At 34.8% G+C, this 16,544-nt stretch overlaps 1 protein-coding gene across 2 annotated transcripts in view; it reads left to right on the plus strand.

The window, feature by feature from the left end:
• Positions 1-16,544, plus strand: part of TBC1D12 (TBC1 domain family member 12) — a 66,359-nt gene that overhangs the window by 11,432 nt on the left and 38,383 nt on the right. Inside the window, exon 2 of one of the 2 annotated variants that reach the window (XM_081158624.1) lies at positions 6,558-6,681. The exons of the other annotated variant lie outside the window; for it this stretch is intronic. Coding sequence (XP_081014750.1) covers positions 6,558-6,681 — 124 coding nt within the window. The remainder of the gene's footprint in view (positions 1-6,557; positions 6,682-16,544) is intronic. 2 annotated transcript variants of the gene reach the window in all.

Genomic DNA, 16,544 nt, shown 5'->3' on the forward strand with positions numbered 1-16,544 from the left:
TGAGTCCATACTAAATGAAATTTATTTACAATTCCCGAGATTTTTAATAATTTTTATATTAACCTATATTAAAAGTTAAAAACAGCTCATGTTGAATAAACAGCTTTTGATATGAACAGTCATTTTTGTATTTTGTTTAAAAAGTCTTAACCGATGGAATTTAGTTTTCTACTTAATATATTTACTACCAAACAGAGCCAGAAAATATTCAATTTCCTTGAAATAGTTCTTATTTTATAAAAATGTGTGGCTTAGCTATGGCTTTTGGTTTGGCATACCTATTCCTACTGAAAGACATGCGTTTAATCTGTTAATTCAATTGATGACCATATTTTAAAAACTGATAATTGGAATTTCAGTTTCAGAAACCTGTTTCAATTTTTTTATTATGGCAAAATACATATATAAAATACATAAGATTTACCATAGTGACATTTAAAAAGTATATATTTTATTGATTTCAGAGAGAGGAAGAGAGAAGGAGAGAGAGAGATAGAAACATCAGTGATGAGAGAGAGTCATTGGTCGGCTGCCTCCTGCATGCCCTCTGCTGGGGATCTAGCCCGTAACCCGGGCATGTGCCCTGACCGGGAATGTAACCAGGATCTCCTGGATCATAGGTGAATGCTCAACCTCTGAGCCATGCCGGCCGGGCTCATTAGTGACATTTAATGCACTCACAGTGTTGTGCAGTCACTACTCTCTAGTTCCAGAGTGTTTCATCACTCCAATAGGAAACTCCATATCCATTGGCAGTTCCTCCTTTACCCAATCTCTCGAGTCCCCTAGCTACCACTAATTTGTGTTGTGTCCTATCTCTATGGATTTGCCTATTCTGGATATTTCATATAAATGAAATCATGGAATATATGGCCTTTTGTGTCTCTCTTCTTTCACTTAACATAATGTTTTCAAGGTTCATTCATATTGTGGTATGTATCTGTACCTCATTGTTTTTTATGGCTGAATAATATTTCATTTTATGGATATACTACATTATACCACATTTTGTTTATCCACTTATCTGTTGATGTTCATTTGGGTTGTTTCCCTTTCTTGGCTGTTATGAATAGTACTGCTCTGAACATTCATGAACAACTTTTTGTTTGAACACCTCTTTTTAGTTCTTTAGGTATGATGCCTGAGAGTAAAATTATTGCCTCATATGATATTTTGTGTTTAACTTATTGAGGAACTGCCAACTGTTTTCCATAGTAAGTGTACCATTTTATCTTCCCACCACAAATTTTTTAGGCTTCCAGTTTCTCCACATCCTTTCCAACACTTATCATCTCCTCCCCCTTTTTAAAATTATACCCATCCTAGTGGGTACGGAGTAATATTTCATTGTGGCTTTGATTTGACTTTCCCTAATGAATAATTATGTTGAACATGTTTTCATGTGCTTGTTGGCCATTTGTATATCTTCTTTGGAGAAATGTTTACTCAACTCCTTTGCCCATTTAAAAATTTTTTTAATTTAATTTAATTTTTTTCATCATTTATTCTTTGTTGATTTTTAATTGGGCCATTTGTATTTTTGTTGTTGAGTTATATGAGTTCTGTATATATTCTGGATACTACACCATTACCAGTTATGTGATTTGGAAATGTTTTCTCCTGTTCTTTGGTTTGTCTTTATACTTCTTTATACTGTTAGTACAGTGAATCACATTGATTTTTGAGTATTGAATGAGCCTTGTATTCCTTGGATAAACCCTACTCGGTCACGGTTTTCTTTTCACATATTGTCACTATTGATTTTTTTCACTTAAAAAATAACAGCTTTATTGAGATATAATTCACATACCATACAACTTACTTATTTAAAGCATACAGTTCATTGGTTTTTAGTGTATTCGGAGTTGTGCAGCCATCGCCACAGTTTTCAAACATTTTTATTGTCCCAGAAGGAAACCCTCTATCCATTTGAAGATTAAATATATGTAAAGCTGTTTTACTCTTACTGTAAATAAGAGCACTAACATAGTTTCTGTTTTATATATACAAGAGGCGTAAATGGAGAAGTGTTCACACGTGTGGTTGGTTTAATTCGTCACCAGCCATTATTTTGCCTTTAATTCCAAGCTTTCTCTTAGCATTAGAAGATGACTCCCATCCTGGTGGCTGGGCTGTTTTTGCTCATGTTCTGCATGTTGTTCTTTGTTACTGTTTATGTTCTTGTCCCAAACATGTTTTCCTATATTCTTCCTCCACTTCTGGTGGTTTCTGTCTTCCCTCTGGATGTCTTAGCTGCTACATTGGGCTTAAAGCGATGGAGGTTCTCGAAACATTTGATAGACGGTGTAAATAGTATCCAGTACAAAAGCAAGAGTATTTTTATAATTCCTTTTTCTTTTTTCTTAATTATACTCAGTTTTGTTTTCTCCGTGCAACAGAAGAATAAAAAGACCTCGATCAGTAGGATACTGCCTGAGACTTACTTGCTGTAACAAATAAGACATACCATACGGTGACTTGCTGACATGACACAGAAGGAAGAAGAAAGTAACATATTTTTGAACTGTTTAAATGAATATCAGGAGACCTTTTGGCAAATACATACGATGAAGGAAAACAGGTGGTTGTGAAACTCTTGCGTCGTGATTGTCCTGTGGAGGACATGAACAGATGAATGTGGTCAGGAAGAAAAGGAGCTGCAGGACCCCTGGCTCCAACACTAGTTAGTGGTGTGCCCTTGGCAGTGGCTCATGAACCTTTCTGGGGGACTGGGAGGTGGGGGGTGGTACATTAAATCCTTGGGGAATTTGATGAAGTTCCAGATAGCTTCCCAAGAAAAATGTTCATAAATACAGTTTACTTCAAATCCTGTGTATAGTTTGAGAAGGCTTATGGACCTCCTGTAGCCCATTCATGTAGGTTTATTGATTCGTGATGAACAACCATTGACCTGGTTGCTCTCTAAACTCCCTGGCAACTCTAAAATACTTTTCCAAAAAAAATTATAGGTTTTACTTTCAACTTTGAAATTCGTTTTTTGACAAAGTAAAATGATACTGAATTCTGCCCTTTTTTGATATTTCTGATCTATGAAAATACTTAGGTTAGTTAAGCAGTGTGTATTAAATAAAAATATGTATTAATTTTTAGGACTTGTAGTAATGACGAAGACAAGAGCTAGAAACAGCCTGAAAAAGAAAATTCTTGAAATTAGAAAAAGTTCAAGTTATCTGGCAAAAAAGAAAACACTTTTTTGTGTGTGCATAGTCAGCTGAAAGTCTTTTTTAAGTGAAAAATGATTGAGGTTTGGAAAGAATGTAAGTAAACTTCATGCCAGATCTTTAATCCAGAATATTCAAGGGTAGCCAGAGTACTGCATTTTAAAGAGACAGTACTTATACTTTGAATTAATTGTGTAGTCAACTGTGGCATTCCATGATCACTAGATAATGTTCTCTTTTTGGCCTTCTATTATACTTTGGGGAAACTTAGTACAAGGTCCAGGAAGTTGATGTGATTTCAGCAGTCCAACTTTCACTGAGATAATTTGAAGATCGGGCTGTGATTTCTAACTTTTTAAACTGATTTTACTCTTTTGATTGAAGTATGATTTTTTTTTCCTGTTTGGAAAAGTATTCTGATCCCTTTTTAATATATTGTTCCATGTAAGTGATTAAGTGATGATCAGAATTTATCTCATGAATCTAAAAAATTAAAATAGTCATAGATGTAATGTAAACATTAGGCAAAAACTGGGGGGAAATTTTTTTTTTTTTGGCTAGAGCTAACATTGTTGGCAGTAAGAAGATTCAGAGTTAGGCAGCCAGTTTTCTGTAGTGTCAAATTGCAGTCTGAGAAAGTATGGAATTTACATGGCTTTGTCTCCGTTTATAAGTGGATTTGCCAGTTCTTAAAGACCCAAGCACTGGAGATTCTGCTATGGTAGAAATCCTGAGCGGAGAGCTTACGTGGTGTAAATAAAATATGCCTCTAGCCCTGGCCAGTGTTGCTTAGTTTGTTGAGCATCACCCCATGTACCGACGGGTTGCTGGTTCAGTTTCCAGTCAGGGCACGTGCCCAGGTTGCATGTTCAGTTCCCAGTTGGGGTGCATTTGAAAGGCAACCAATCAACCGATTGAAGTTCCTCTCTCACATCAGTGTTTCTCTCTCCACCTCTTCTTTCCTTTCTTTCTAAAAATCAATAAAAACATTTTTTAAAAAATGTGCCCCTTTAGGTTAGCTTTATCCTAACCTAAAGGTAAAGTTTAAGTGTTCTGATTCTTTTATATTATATGTAACTCTTTGTGTGGTAAAAAGAAATCTTGAAAAAATGAAACAAAGATATGCGAAGCAAATATTAACAGGTATTAACAAGCAAGAGTCATTCATTCATCAACCTTTATTATAAAAGCCACTGAGAGAGAAGGGTAGGGCTTTTTTCCCCCTCTTCTCCCTTTCTCCTGATTTAAATTTATCCAGCTAGTTACTAGCACAGCAAGGCCTTTCCTTTGAGGATCAGGGATGGAGGGGAGATGTGCAGAGGAAACTAATTTAGCCTCATATTAGGAAAGCACAACTGAATCCTCTCTGCTGTTAGGCAGCAATGTCTGGCACCAATTTTCAACTCCACAGATGGAGATAAATAAGGGGGCAGAGAGAAACTAGGAGTGTCCCTTCCTTCTGCCCCTCCCCCAAGACTGTAAGAACCCAGAATAAGAGGGACACTTCCCCTCAGCACTGCCGTGTAAATCTCACTCATGCAGTCAAGCTCTACCTCTGGAATCCAGAGAAAGAATTGTTTTCTTATGTGTGTAGGTGCTTGAACACATTTGGACCTTTAGCGTTGATTTAAATTTAAATATCTTGGGGATAGGAAAAAGGGAAGAGTGTGTGTGTGTGTGTGTGTGTGCGCGCGCGCGCGTGCGTGCACACACATGCATGCACCTGTCTGCCTGCATTTTGAAAAGGTGCAGAGGAACCTAGTCCCCCACATATATTTGCATTGGGACCTCTACTTCACCAGTCCCCTGACAGTATATAGGGGGGATGAGGGATGGTATATGAGAAGAAAGAGTATTACACATTATTGGCTTATTTATGTACCTTTTCATTGGGTTTTCCCCCTTAAGATTTAATCAAGTGGTGATTTTCTTCCTAGACTAACCAGTAGGAGCCCATTTGATCTGTAATGTTTTATTTTTAATTTAATTTTTTTATTGATTTTAATTTTTAATTTTTAAAAATATATCTTTATTGATTTCAGAGAGAGGAAGGGAGAGAGGGAGCAAGAGAGAGAGAGAAACATCAATGATGAGAGAGTCATTGATCGGCTGACTCCTGCATGGCCCCTACTGGGGTTCAAGCCCACAACCCAGGCATGTGCCCTGACTAGGAATTGAACCTCAATCTCCTGGATCATAGGTGCATGCTCAACTGCTGAGTCACCCCAGCTGGGCTCTATTGATTGTTTTTAGAGAGGGAGAGAGAGAGAGAAACATTGGCTTATTGTTTGACTTATTTATGCATTCGTTGGTTGTTTCCTGTATGTGCACTGACCAGGTTCAAACCTGCAACTTCTGCGCATCAGGACGATGCTCTAAACAGCTGAGCTACTCTCCTGTCCGGGGACCTGTAATGCTGTTTTAATACAATCCCATTCATTTGTAACAATATTTTAAAATTACTTTTTATTGCAGATGTATGCCAGTTAGCTACATTATAAGTAGTTTTTGAGGCAGTAGATAAACTGAAAACCCAATCCAAAATTTCTTAGTGGCATAAGAAATTAATGTGGAACATTATCTGATGGCCTTTCTTAGCAATTGGATACCTGTGGGCTCATATTTCTTTTATGGAAATTTCTTACAGTAACCAAAGTTTTTTGGATATGTAAATTTAAAGTAGTATTTGACTTAGTTTTCTTTTATGATTTAATGATACATTTCATTCTGAGCTTACTGTGATTGTAATGGTGCTATAATACATACTGGAACCAGTTTTTTATTGTGGAGGTTATTTATTTATTTTGCTTTTTCCCTCTTCCTTAGTAATCTACTCTTTTGCAGTAAGCTTCCTGGTATATACCTGTTCTAGAAAAAAACAGTTTACATATACCTGTATTATGACAATGGAGGATCAGTAGATGCCCTTTCATTACAAACAATAATAAATTATTACTGAAAATCATATTAAATAGCATTTCCCCAAAAGATTTTACTTCTTTGCATATTTCATACAGGTTCTCTTGAACTTTGTTCTCAATTTCTTGGCTTTTATTGTCAAGTGCATGCATGTATAGTCAATTCGAGTCACTTTGTAGATGAGTCAAAGCAAATATTTACATTTTATTTATAGCTGTCATTTTCTTTCCAATTTATTTATCTCTTAATGTCTCTTTTGATGGTTTTTCTAATATTTCTATATAGCCAGGTCTTCTTAATTGAGTCTTGTTAGTCTAATAGTAGTGTAAGCAGTAGAAATAATTTTATGTAAAATCATTTTGTGTTTGTCTTGGGAATAAACATACTTTAGAAATTATTATTAAGTAGTTCCCTGGTTATCAAAAACACAATTCATGTAACTTTTCTGTGTTTCAGAAACCTTTTTCCAAAAAGGACAAAGGAACTCAAATCAGTTGTCCATAGTGCTCCTGGTTGGAAATTATTTGGTAAAGTTCCTCCCAGAGAGAATCTTCAGAAAACTTCCAAAATTATTCAGCAGGTAAGTACTAATATAGCCATGTGGTTTGTCTTAGCTTTTCAAATACCTTTTCTTGATAATTAACCATATCCTACTTTCATATATTTTTGTACATATAAAATTTTGGGGTTATAGATATTTGTACCAGCCTTAATATTTTCTCTTAAAACATGAGCATATTTTCAGTTTTTTTTATGGTTGTGAAAATTCTTTAAAGTAATAGACCATTGATTTTGTTTCTTAGTTTTAGTTTGGATAGCTTTCTATTGTTAGCTAACTATTCTCACCACATACTTTAACTTCTAAGTGGACATTGTAGCATTTTGCCAGCCGCACAGATTTTATGGATATAGGTAGTTGTAGTTGTGAATTTATGAAACAGTAAAAAGCAAAAACTGAGTCGATTTTGAGGTCGAACTCTTTCCTTGGTTACTTTTCTGGTGTTCTGCCTAAACCAAGGACTTTGTGAGATGGGTGGGTATATAATCTTTTTTAGTAATTTAGGAGCTAATTCTTCTAATATCTGTATTAATATTTATATTCTTGAGTTTTTAAGAATTTCATATCTTAATCTGACTCTTAAACTTGTGCCTTTCAGTAGTAGTAGATCAGTGAGACTGGAAAGCAGCAAGACTGGATCAAGTTGTAGCATTATTAAGTTAGGAGAACTTGTTGCTCAGAATTAGATATATAATAAATTTCCAATTTCTCTGCTTCCCAGTTGTAGTTTATCAGATTTAACACAACTGGCATTATAAAAGTAATCACATTAAGGCAATAATCATCATTCAAATTGGAAAAAATATTTTCCTTTAAGCATTTAATAGTGTTTTATTGCTCAAAAGAAAGACTGATTTCCCAAAAGTAATGTAAGAAAATAATTTTTAGATCTTTAGAAACATTAGTTATAGTTAATTTTATTTACAATTAATTAAAATATTGACTAGTTTAAATAACTTCTTGGACTTAAAACTATACTGATTCCCAAGGTGTGTGCTCAGGGACCCATGTGCTTCAGCTAACGGGGCAACCATGATGCTCCACATCTGTCAGATATGTTAGACTGTTAGCTTGAGGTGTTATGCAATTTCAGCATTAAATGGCACTATATTTTTTTCTGTGGCATCATATCTTTGTGAATCTACTTTTTCTGAGGTTCTGGTAAAAATAAAATACTGTGCAAAAATCAGTGTGGAACAGGAAAAATGAGGGTGATGGTATGGTGTCTAGTCTGATTTCAAGTTTTGTGAAATTGTACAGTGCACAACAGGTATACATGTCCAATTAGTAATTAATTGTGGTTATTTAAGAATGAAATAAACTCTTTTTCTTTATCAAATGGCTACTGTTAGGATATAAATCCTATTAAATTGTTGGACATAACTACTATAATTATTAAATAGAATGATTAGGTATTTTTGTTGGTTTGGGGGGCACCATGGAAAAATTACTGAGACACTGAGGGCACTGTTAACCAAGAAAATTTGGGAATCTGCTGTCTCAGCATCTTAAATCTTAACTTTTTGTTGTGTGTAAAGTCTGAAAGTAACTTCTCTTGTCTAGAGTTTTTCAGAAGACCAAGTTCGCCCTCTAGAGGCAAAACAGTGGTCTTGATATTGAAGGTTTGTATTCCTCCTTTATGGTAGTTTACCTTAAATATGCATGTGCATACACTTTTATACTTTTATGTAAACTAACATTGTGCTATATCTTATTATAGGTGTATAAATAAGTTAATAAGTTATTGGGTGGGTAATTACCCATTTATTGATATCCCGTATACATTTAATCTGCTGTTTTTATTTTGGAAAGCCACATTCTTTCTCTTTTTTATATATATTGTGTGAATTTGATGACTGGTCAGGAAAAGAACAACTCTTATTTTCATATGGAAAGAAAGAATGGAGTTGCTGTCCTTTACAGCCCTTTCTCTGGCTTTTTACAGATGGTGATTTCACCCAGCTACTTTTAATTTTTGAACTTTTAAGTTGTGGGTAGATACTAGTGTGCATTTTGATCCCTTTTTCATGGGTCTCTCTTTGTTTTGGGGAGGTGTGATGGATGGTGAAATTGTTCCCCTGACCCTTTTCTACCCTCAAAATATGTATCTCTCTCACCATGTGGTGGGACATGTTTCTGCCTCGCCCTTTCTGCTTTCTCCTCCCCTGCTTCCCTGTGCCCTCTGCTTCCCGTTTGTCTAACTTTGCTGTCCTCTTCCATGCAATTTTCATTTTCAGGAAGGGCATGATTTCCTTTTATTAGTCATAGTGAATTTACAACTTTGTGTCTCTGTTCCTGCCTGAAACATTTTTAAACATTTTGACTCTGTAAAACATTATTAATACAAAACTGTTTTTAAGATCTTTTACCACGTACTCCTTTCAAATGGATGTTATATGTTTGGAATCAGAAATCAAAAATGAAGATATTGCTCCCTCGTTGGTTTGGCTCAGTGGTTAGAGCGCTGGCCCATGGACTGCAGGGTCCCGGGATCCATTGTGGTCAAGGGCACGTACCTCAGTAGCAGGCTGATCCCCAGCCCTGGTCAGGGTGCATGCAGGAGGCAACCAGTCGATGTGTCTCTTTCACATGGATGTTTCTCTCTCTCTTTGTCTCTTCCTCCCTCCCTCCCACTCTCTCTGAAAAACAATGGAAAAAATATCATCAGAAGAGGATTAAAAAAATAAAAAGAATCATTTTAAAAAAATGAAGATGTTGCTAGTAAAGCCATGAAGAATGTTAGGACACATCTGCCATGTCTTAGGGTAGGGTCTTAATTTATGAAGGCTGAAGAAAATGAAGGTAGCTAGGAATACCAGTGTAAATCTGCCCGAAAAAGTGAGTAGTGCCAAAAGTACTATGGAAAAATAAATTCCTTTGAGCTTTCTGAAGATGCCTTACTTGCTTATTGAGTGACAAAACAGTAAGATTTATTAGGAGGTTAGAGTACTAGTATTTTTATAGGATAATTATTTTTTAAAGCAGATAATTCAGAAAGTAGTTGCCATATTTTTAAGTATGAGTATAATCATGTTATTGGGCTGGACTTTTTTTAATGGAAAGATACAAGATTATAGACATATAGGAAAGTAAGGTTTGATTTATAAACTTTTTTTTTTTATTAATTGTTAATTACACAAATAACACATTATATTCTCTCTATAAAATAGAAAACATTATAGGAAGATACATTTCATTTTACTTTCCCTTTGCATTTTTAGGCCTTTTAAAATGTGTTTTTGTGTGGAAAACACATAATTATTTTTACATGTATATATATTGTTTACATGTTACATATATTTTGTGTAATATTTCAAAAACAATGTCTATGTGTATATACGTATATATGTACATATTTTGTTTTGCTTTATTTAATTTTACATGTTGTACACCTATAGCTTTTCAGAGATACATGAAATTCATAAGTGAAAGATAATTGTAGGTTAAATATTTTTTAATTGTATTCTTACAGTAAATTTTTTTAAAGAGCTAATCAATTTTAGCTCTCCATGTTAATAGTAAAGAAACATAAAAATTATTTTAGGATAAGAGCAAAATTGAGCTGATTCAAATTTGGCATTTAACTTGACAGTCACTTCCCAAATCACATGAATATTCATAGTTATTTTGTGAGGATTATCACGTGCTCTCTTGCAGGTGTGAAATTCCTGCTTGTGTCCTTTTGAACCAGTTGGTGAGCCATGTTAAAAATTGCATCTATTAATTATAAATAATATTTCAGTTATATTATAGTTCAATTGACGTAAGTTTTTGGTTTCTCTAAATTAATAGGCCGAAATTGGAATACAGCTACATATTTGTCTTATGACCTCCAAACTGCAAGTGAGAATAGTTACAAATGAGCCATATTATGCATAATTGGAACATAATTTCATACTAGATTGAATATATATACTCTATTTATGTCAAACTGACAATCTTTCAGTAGAAAGTAATTTTTTTTTTTTTGGCTAGGCACTGTTTTTATATTGGCATCTTTAATGAGAAAATGAGATTTTAGTACTTAGACAATGTTTCAAGGTTTTCATTGTTCATGTATTTTTCTGAGTGAAGTTTTAATTCAGTGATTGAATCACTTTCACATAACTTTTGACAGGCAAGGAAAAAAGTTTTATGACACTACACAGATTTCTTAATCTCAGTACTTTAAATTGTGTAAAAGTAGAATATGTCACTCTCCTCAGTTAAACTTTTGCTTTTGAATTTTTTACTACAGGAACAATAACATAGCAAGGACTTGAATACATGTGCTTTGTGAGCAGTCGCTAAATATATAACATTTTGAAAGTATTAGAGCTTAATTTTCTGATTACTAACTTTATTGTTATATGTAGTATTAGAACATTTGAGAAGAGTTCATTGGCTTTAATTATAGATATCCTTGGTGTAAAATATGACTAAGTGGTGCAAAAATTAGTGATTGTCTTCATTGTTAAATTGTGGAGGGCTGGACTATGTTCAGACTTTATTTTTGGAAAGTCCTTAAAAATGTTACATCTTTGCATGTTTATTTTCACCTTTATTTACCTAATGTATTGTCACCTTGAAGGTAGTGAATAGCTACCTTTGAAGCTGCATGTGTGTGCTTTATTTATAGTTCATGATAAATTATTGTCTTTCCTCTGTGAAAATAAATTAACTTTATAAAAGTTAATTTGTGTGGTCTGAAGATTGAGAGAGGAATTTATAACAGTTCTGGGCCTGAGCTGCTGGGAGAGGGAAGAAGTATGAATGTTAAGAGAGAAGTTTAAATTAGTTAAACTAAAAGAGCAAAAACAATAAGTTCTCAAATTGAATAGAGTAGGATTTGGTGTGGTGGGGGTGGGGATTTTTTTCCTGTTATCAGAGATAGACTCAGAAAGGGGTTCCAGTTTGAAAATACTCTGACTACCTGTTATTTCATTCCATAAATACAGTTTGAGTATCAAAGTTATAGTAAAAGTTGTATTCACTCTATCTTTATGTCAGTCAGACTTGTGTATTATGTTAGGCTTCAAGTTAGACTAAACAAAATTGTGCTAGTAACTTTGCCAAAATAAAGTTTACTAAAGCACTCCTATATGCCAGAGGGATGTGAAATACTTCTCCTCAAGTATTCAGTCAAGCTTGAATGATGGGATGGGTTGTTGTTTCTCCTAATTCACAGATTCTGGAAGAAAATTTAGAATTTGTAAAGGCATCATAATCAGCTTAACCCCCTCTACTGCAAGAGTGATGATTTCCCCGGTTCTTGGATCAAGTTGAGGAAGAGAACCTCTTTACCTTGAGCAGACATGGTCTTAAGGTGGTAGAAATGTTCACATGGGGAGTTTCTTCCATTTCTGAAATATTTTTTTTTTTACTGTCTATAAACTGTTCACAGCATATGGAAATATGAAGGTTTACTTGGTAATTGTGGGTTTAACATTAACCCCTTTTAGAGAAGTGCTCTCAGTGTTCACTGAAACTAAAAGTTGAGTCAGTGTACAGGGTGTGCCCTGACCGAGAATTGAACCCCGATCTCCTGGATCCTAGGTCGGTGCTCTATCCCTGAGCCACGCTGGCTGGGCTAGTTTGATCTTTTTTCATCTTTCCCTCCTAGTACACCTCTCTGGTAGATCTCTCTAGCTGCAGATCCAAGGCATCAGAGTGGTAGCAAACCCTCAACCTTTTCTGTAGCAGAAATCGAAGGGCAAAATTGAACTGACCCTAGGTTCTTTTGTAAGATTGTCTGGCTTTCGTTTCAGTGAATGCATAATTCGTTCAACATATATCTACTGTGTTTAATACATAGTCATGGTTCGGGATGTAAATAAACACGAGTCCTAGCCTTTGAGTTACCAGTGTAACTGTGTGGGGAGGGGAGGTGGAGAGGTTCATATGTAATTTTAACTTAGTGCGAGTGCTGTAGTGAGTTGTGAACAAAGTATGAGAGTACAGATAAATGATTGATTCTGCTCAGGTATGATGTGTGAGTTATGTTGTGACGTGTACTAGTAGTAGTTCACCAAGTAGACAGGTGGGGAAAACCATTCCAGAAAGAGGAAATTGCATAAGCAAAGCGGGAATGTACAAGATTTCTTTAGTTAGCAGGCCTATGTGAGGGATGCAGAATAAGTGGTCAAGGGTCATTACCTACAAGGGTTAGAGAGTTGGGTTTTATCTAAAATAAGGCACTGAGACATCAAATTCATATGCTAGAAAAGTAATTCTGGAGGCATTATACAAGCTACATTAGAAAAGGGTGGGTTTGCAAAGAAGGATGTTAAAATTTATTGAAGTAGTCTGTGACTCCGCTTCCCAGACACAGTGGATTACCTAGGGAATGTGTTAAGGATGCAGATCCTTTGGCCATATACATTGGGTTCTTAATACCAGTGTTGTGTTTTTCAATTCTTATGTTTCTAGTTGGTTCTTTTTCAAATCTGCTCTATCACTTTTTACAGTTTACAGTTCCCTGCTGAAATTTCAAGCTTGGCCTTTATCTCCTTAAAACATAGTAAGTATAGTTGTCTCATAGCTTGCGTCTGATAATTCCAATGTCTGGAAATTCTGTAAGTCTGCTTATATTGAATATTGTTCCTGCTAGTTTTTGTTAGCAGGTGCTATTTTATCTCTTTATGTGCCTAGTTATCTTTGCTTGGGTGCTGGACATAATATTTGAAACATCATATGTAGAAAACTATTTGAAGATTAAGATGATGCCATCCTTTAGAGATTTGAATTTGTGTTTCTTAGGAGCCTGATTGGCACTAGTTACATAGTTTTTTCATCCATCCAGATGAGGCAACACTCAGATAAAGTCTGTTTTGGCCATTTTTCTTATTAAGTTGTAAAAGTTTTTTGATTGTTAAACTAACTTTGCATTCCTGGGATAAACGTCTATTCAGTTATTATCCATTTTGTATGTTGATGGATTCAGTTTGCATGTGTGTGTATTTAAATTAATAAACTTTATTTTTTAGAGCAGTTGTGGATTCACAGCAAAATTGAGCAGAAAGTGCAGAGAGTTTCTGTATACCTTCTGTCCCCGCACACCCACAGCCTCCTCCACATCTTGTGGTGCATTTGTTACAATCAATGAAGCTACATTGATACATCATTGTCACCCAAAGTCAGCAGTGTACAGTAGAGTTCACTCTCTGTGTTGTACATTGTGTGGGTTTTGGCAAATGTATAATGACATGTAGCCACCATTATAGTATTATACAGAAGAATTTCATTGCTCTGAAAATCCTTTCTGCTCTGCCTGTTTATCTGTCCTTCCCTACACCCCTAATCCCTGGCAACCAGTTATCTTTTTACTGGCTCCATAGTTTTGCTTTTTTTCAGAATGTTAACTAGTTGGAATAATATGCAGCCTTTTCATATTGGCTTCTTTCACCTAGCAATATGCATTTGTTTCCTTTATGTCTTTTCATGGCTTCATAACTCATTTCTTTTTAGTGTTGAATAATATTTTAATGTTTGGATGTGCCACAGTTCATTTATCCATTCACATCTGAAGTATATCTTGGTTGCTTCCAAGTTTTGCAATAGTGACTAAAGCTGCCATAAATATTCGTGTGCAGGTTTTCTTGTGATACAAGTTTTCATTTCATTTGAGTAAACACCAGGAGTCTGCTGGGTCATATGATAAGGGGATGTTTAGTTTTGTAAGAAACAGCCAAACTGTTTTCCAAAGTGTCAGTACCATTTTGTATTCCCACCAGCAAAGTATGAGAGTTCCTATTGTTCCACATCCTCACCAGCATTTTGTATTATCAGTGTTTGGGATTTTGACCATTTTATAGATATGTAGTAGTATCTCATTGATTTAATTTGCAATTCCCTCTTAGCAAATGGAGTTCAGAACATCTTTTCATATGTTTCATATGTTTACTTGCCATCTATATATATTCTTTAGTGAGATGTCTCTTGAGATCTTTTGCCACTTTTTAATTGGATTGTTCATTTTCCTACAACAATAAGAACAACTCAGTAGACTTTTAGGAGTTCTTTGTATATCTTATGTAACAGTCCTTTATTAAATGTCTCTTTTGCAGATGTTTCCATCCACTTTGTGGCTTCTCTTTTGATTCTCTTGACCGTGTCTCTCACAAAGCCTAAGTTTCTAGTATTAAACCTTGCCGACCAGCTGTTTCGAGCCAGAACTCACCTGTGTAGCCAGCTACTTTGGTCAGCAAGGTGTTTAAAATTACTTAAATTAATGTAAGTGCAGACACAGAGTTATCTCGTGACCTGTCAGCAACGTTCAGACACAGAAACACGTGTATGCTCGTGACTGGTCAGCAGGGTGCTTAATAAAGTCCTGCTTCTCAATTATCTCTTTCATGGATAATGCCTTTGGCATTATATCTAAATACATTCATTATCATACCCAAGGTCATCTAGGTTTTCTATCTTCTAGTAGTTTTATAGTTTTTTATTTTACATTTTGATCTATTGAGTTAATTTTTATGAAGAGTGTAAGTTCTGTGTCTAGGTTCATTTTTTTGCATGTAGATGACCAGTATTCAGCACCATTCATGGAAAAGACTATCTTTGATCCATTATATTACCTTTGCTCCTTTGTCAAAGATCAGTTGACTATATTCAGTGGGTCTATTTATGAGCTGTCTATTCTGTTCTATTGATCTATTTATCTATTTTGTCAAAACCACACTATATTTTTTTAATACCATATTGTCTTGATTACTGTAGCTTTATAGTAAATTTTAAAATCAAGTAGTTTTCACCTTTCAACTTTATTCTTCAATATTGAGTTCATTATTTTGGGTCTTTTGCTCTACATATAAATTTTTGAATCATCTTGTTAATATTCACAAAATAACTTCTAAGATTTTGATTAGGATTGTGTGAATCTATAGATGAAGTTGGGAAGAACCGACATCTTCACAATACTGACTCTATCCATGAACATGGAATATCCATTTATTTAGTTCTTCTTTGATATCTTTTGTTAGAGTTTTACATACTTTATTAGATTTATACCCGAGTATTTTTTTTTGGATGCTAATGTAAATATTAGTTTGTTTTTAATTTCAGATTCCATTTGTTCATTGCTGGTATAAGAAAAGTGATTGACTTTTTTTATATCCTGCATCCTTGCTATAATTTGCTTATTCGTACCACAAGTTGTTTTTGTTTGTTTGTTTCACCCGTTCTTTTGGATTTTCTACCCAGACAATGATGTCATCTGCAAACAAAGACAATTTGTTTCTTCCTTCCCAGTCAGTGTACTTTTTACTTTCCTTCCTCTTCCCTTGTATTAGCTAGGACTTCCAATAGAATGTTGACAAGCAGTGATGGGAGGGGCCATCCTTGACTTGCTCTTTATCTTAGCAAGAAAGCTTTACTTTTTTCACCATTAAATATGAAATTAGGTACAGGTTTCTTGTAGATGTTCTTTATCAAGTTGAGAAAGTACCCTTCTAGTCCAAATTAGAACTTTTGTTATGAATGGGTGTTGAATTTTGTCAAAAGCTTTTTCTGTGTCTATTAATACGATCATGTGGTTTTTCTTCTTCAGCATGTTACTGTGACGGATTACATTAATTGATTTTTAAATGTTGAGCCAGTCTTGCAACCTGGGATTAATCCCTTTTGGTCATGTTGTATAATCCTTTTTATACATTGTTGGATTCAGTTTGCTAATACTGCTTTGTTGAGGTTATTTGCATCTGTGCTCATGTGAGATACTGGTTCATGACTTTCTTTTCTTGTAATGTCTTCACCTTTTTTGATGTTTGTGTAATGCTGGCCTCATAGATTAAGTTAGGAAGTATTCCCTCTGTTTCTGCCTTCTGGAAGAGATAGTAGAGAATTGGTATTATTTCTTCCTTAACTGTTTGGTAGAACTCACCAGTGAACCAAGGTGCTCT

The sequence above is a fragment of the Miniopterus schreibersii genome (genome assembly GCF_964146895.1).
Source record: "Miniopterus schreibersii genome assembly, chromosome: 14".
In the NCBI taxonomy this organism is placed as follows: domain Eukaryota; kingdom Metazoa; phylum Chordata; class Mammalia; order Chiroptera; family Miniopteridae; genus Miniopterus; species Miniopterus schreibersii.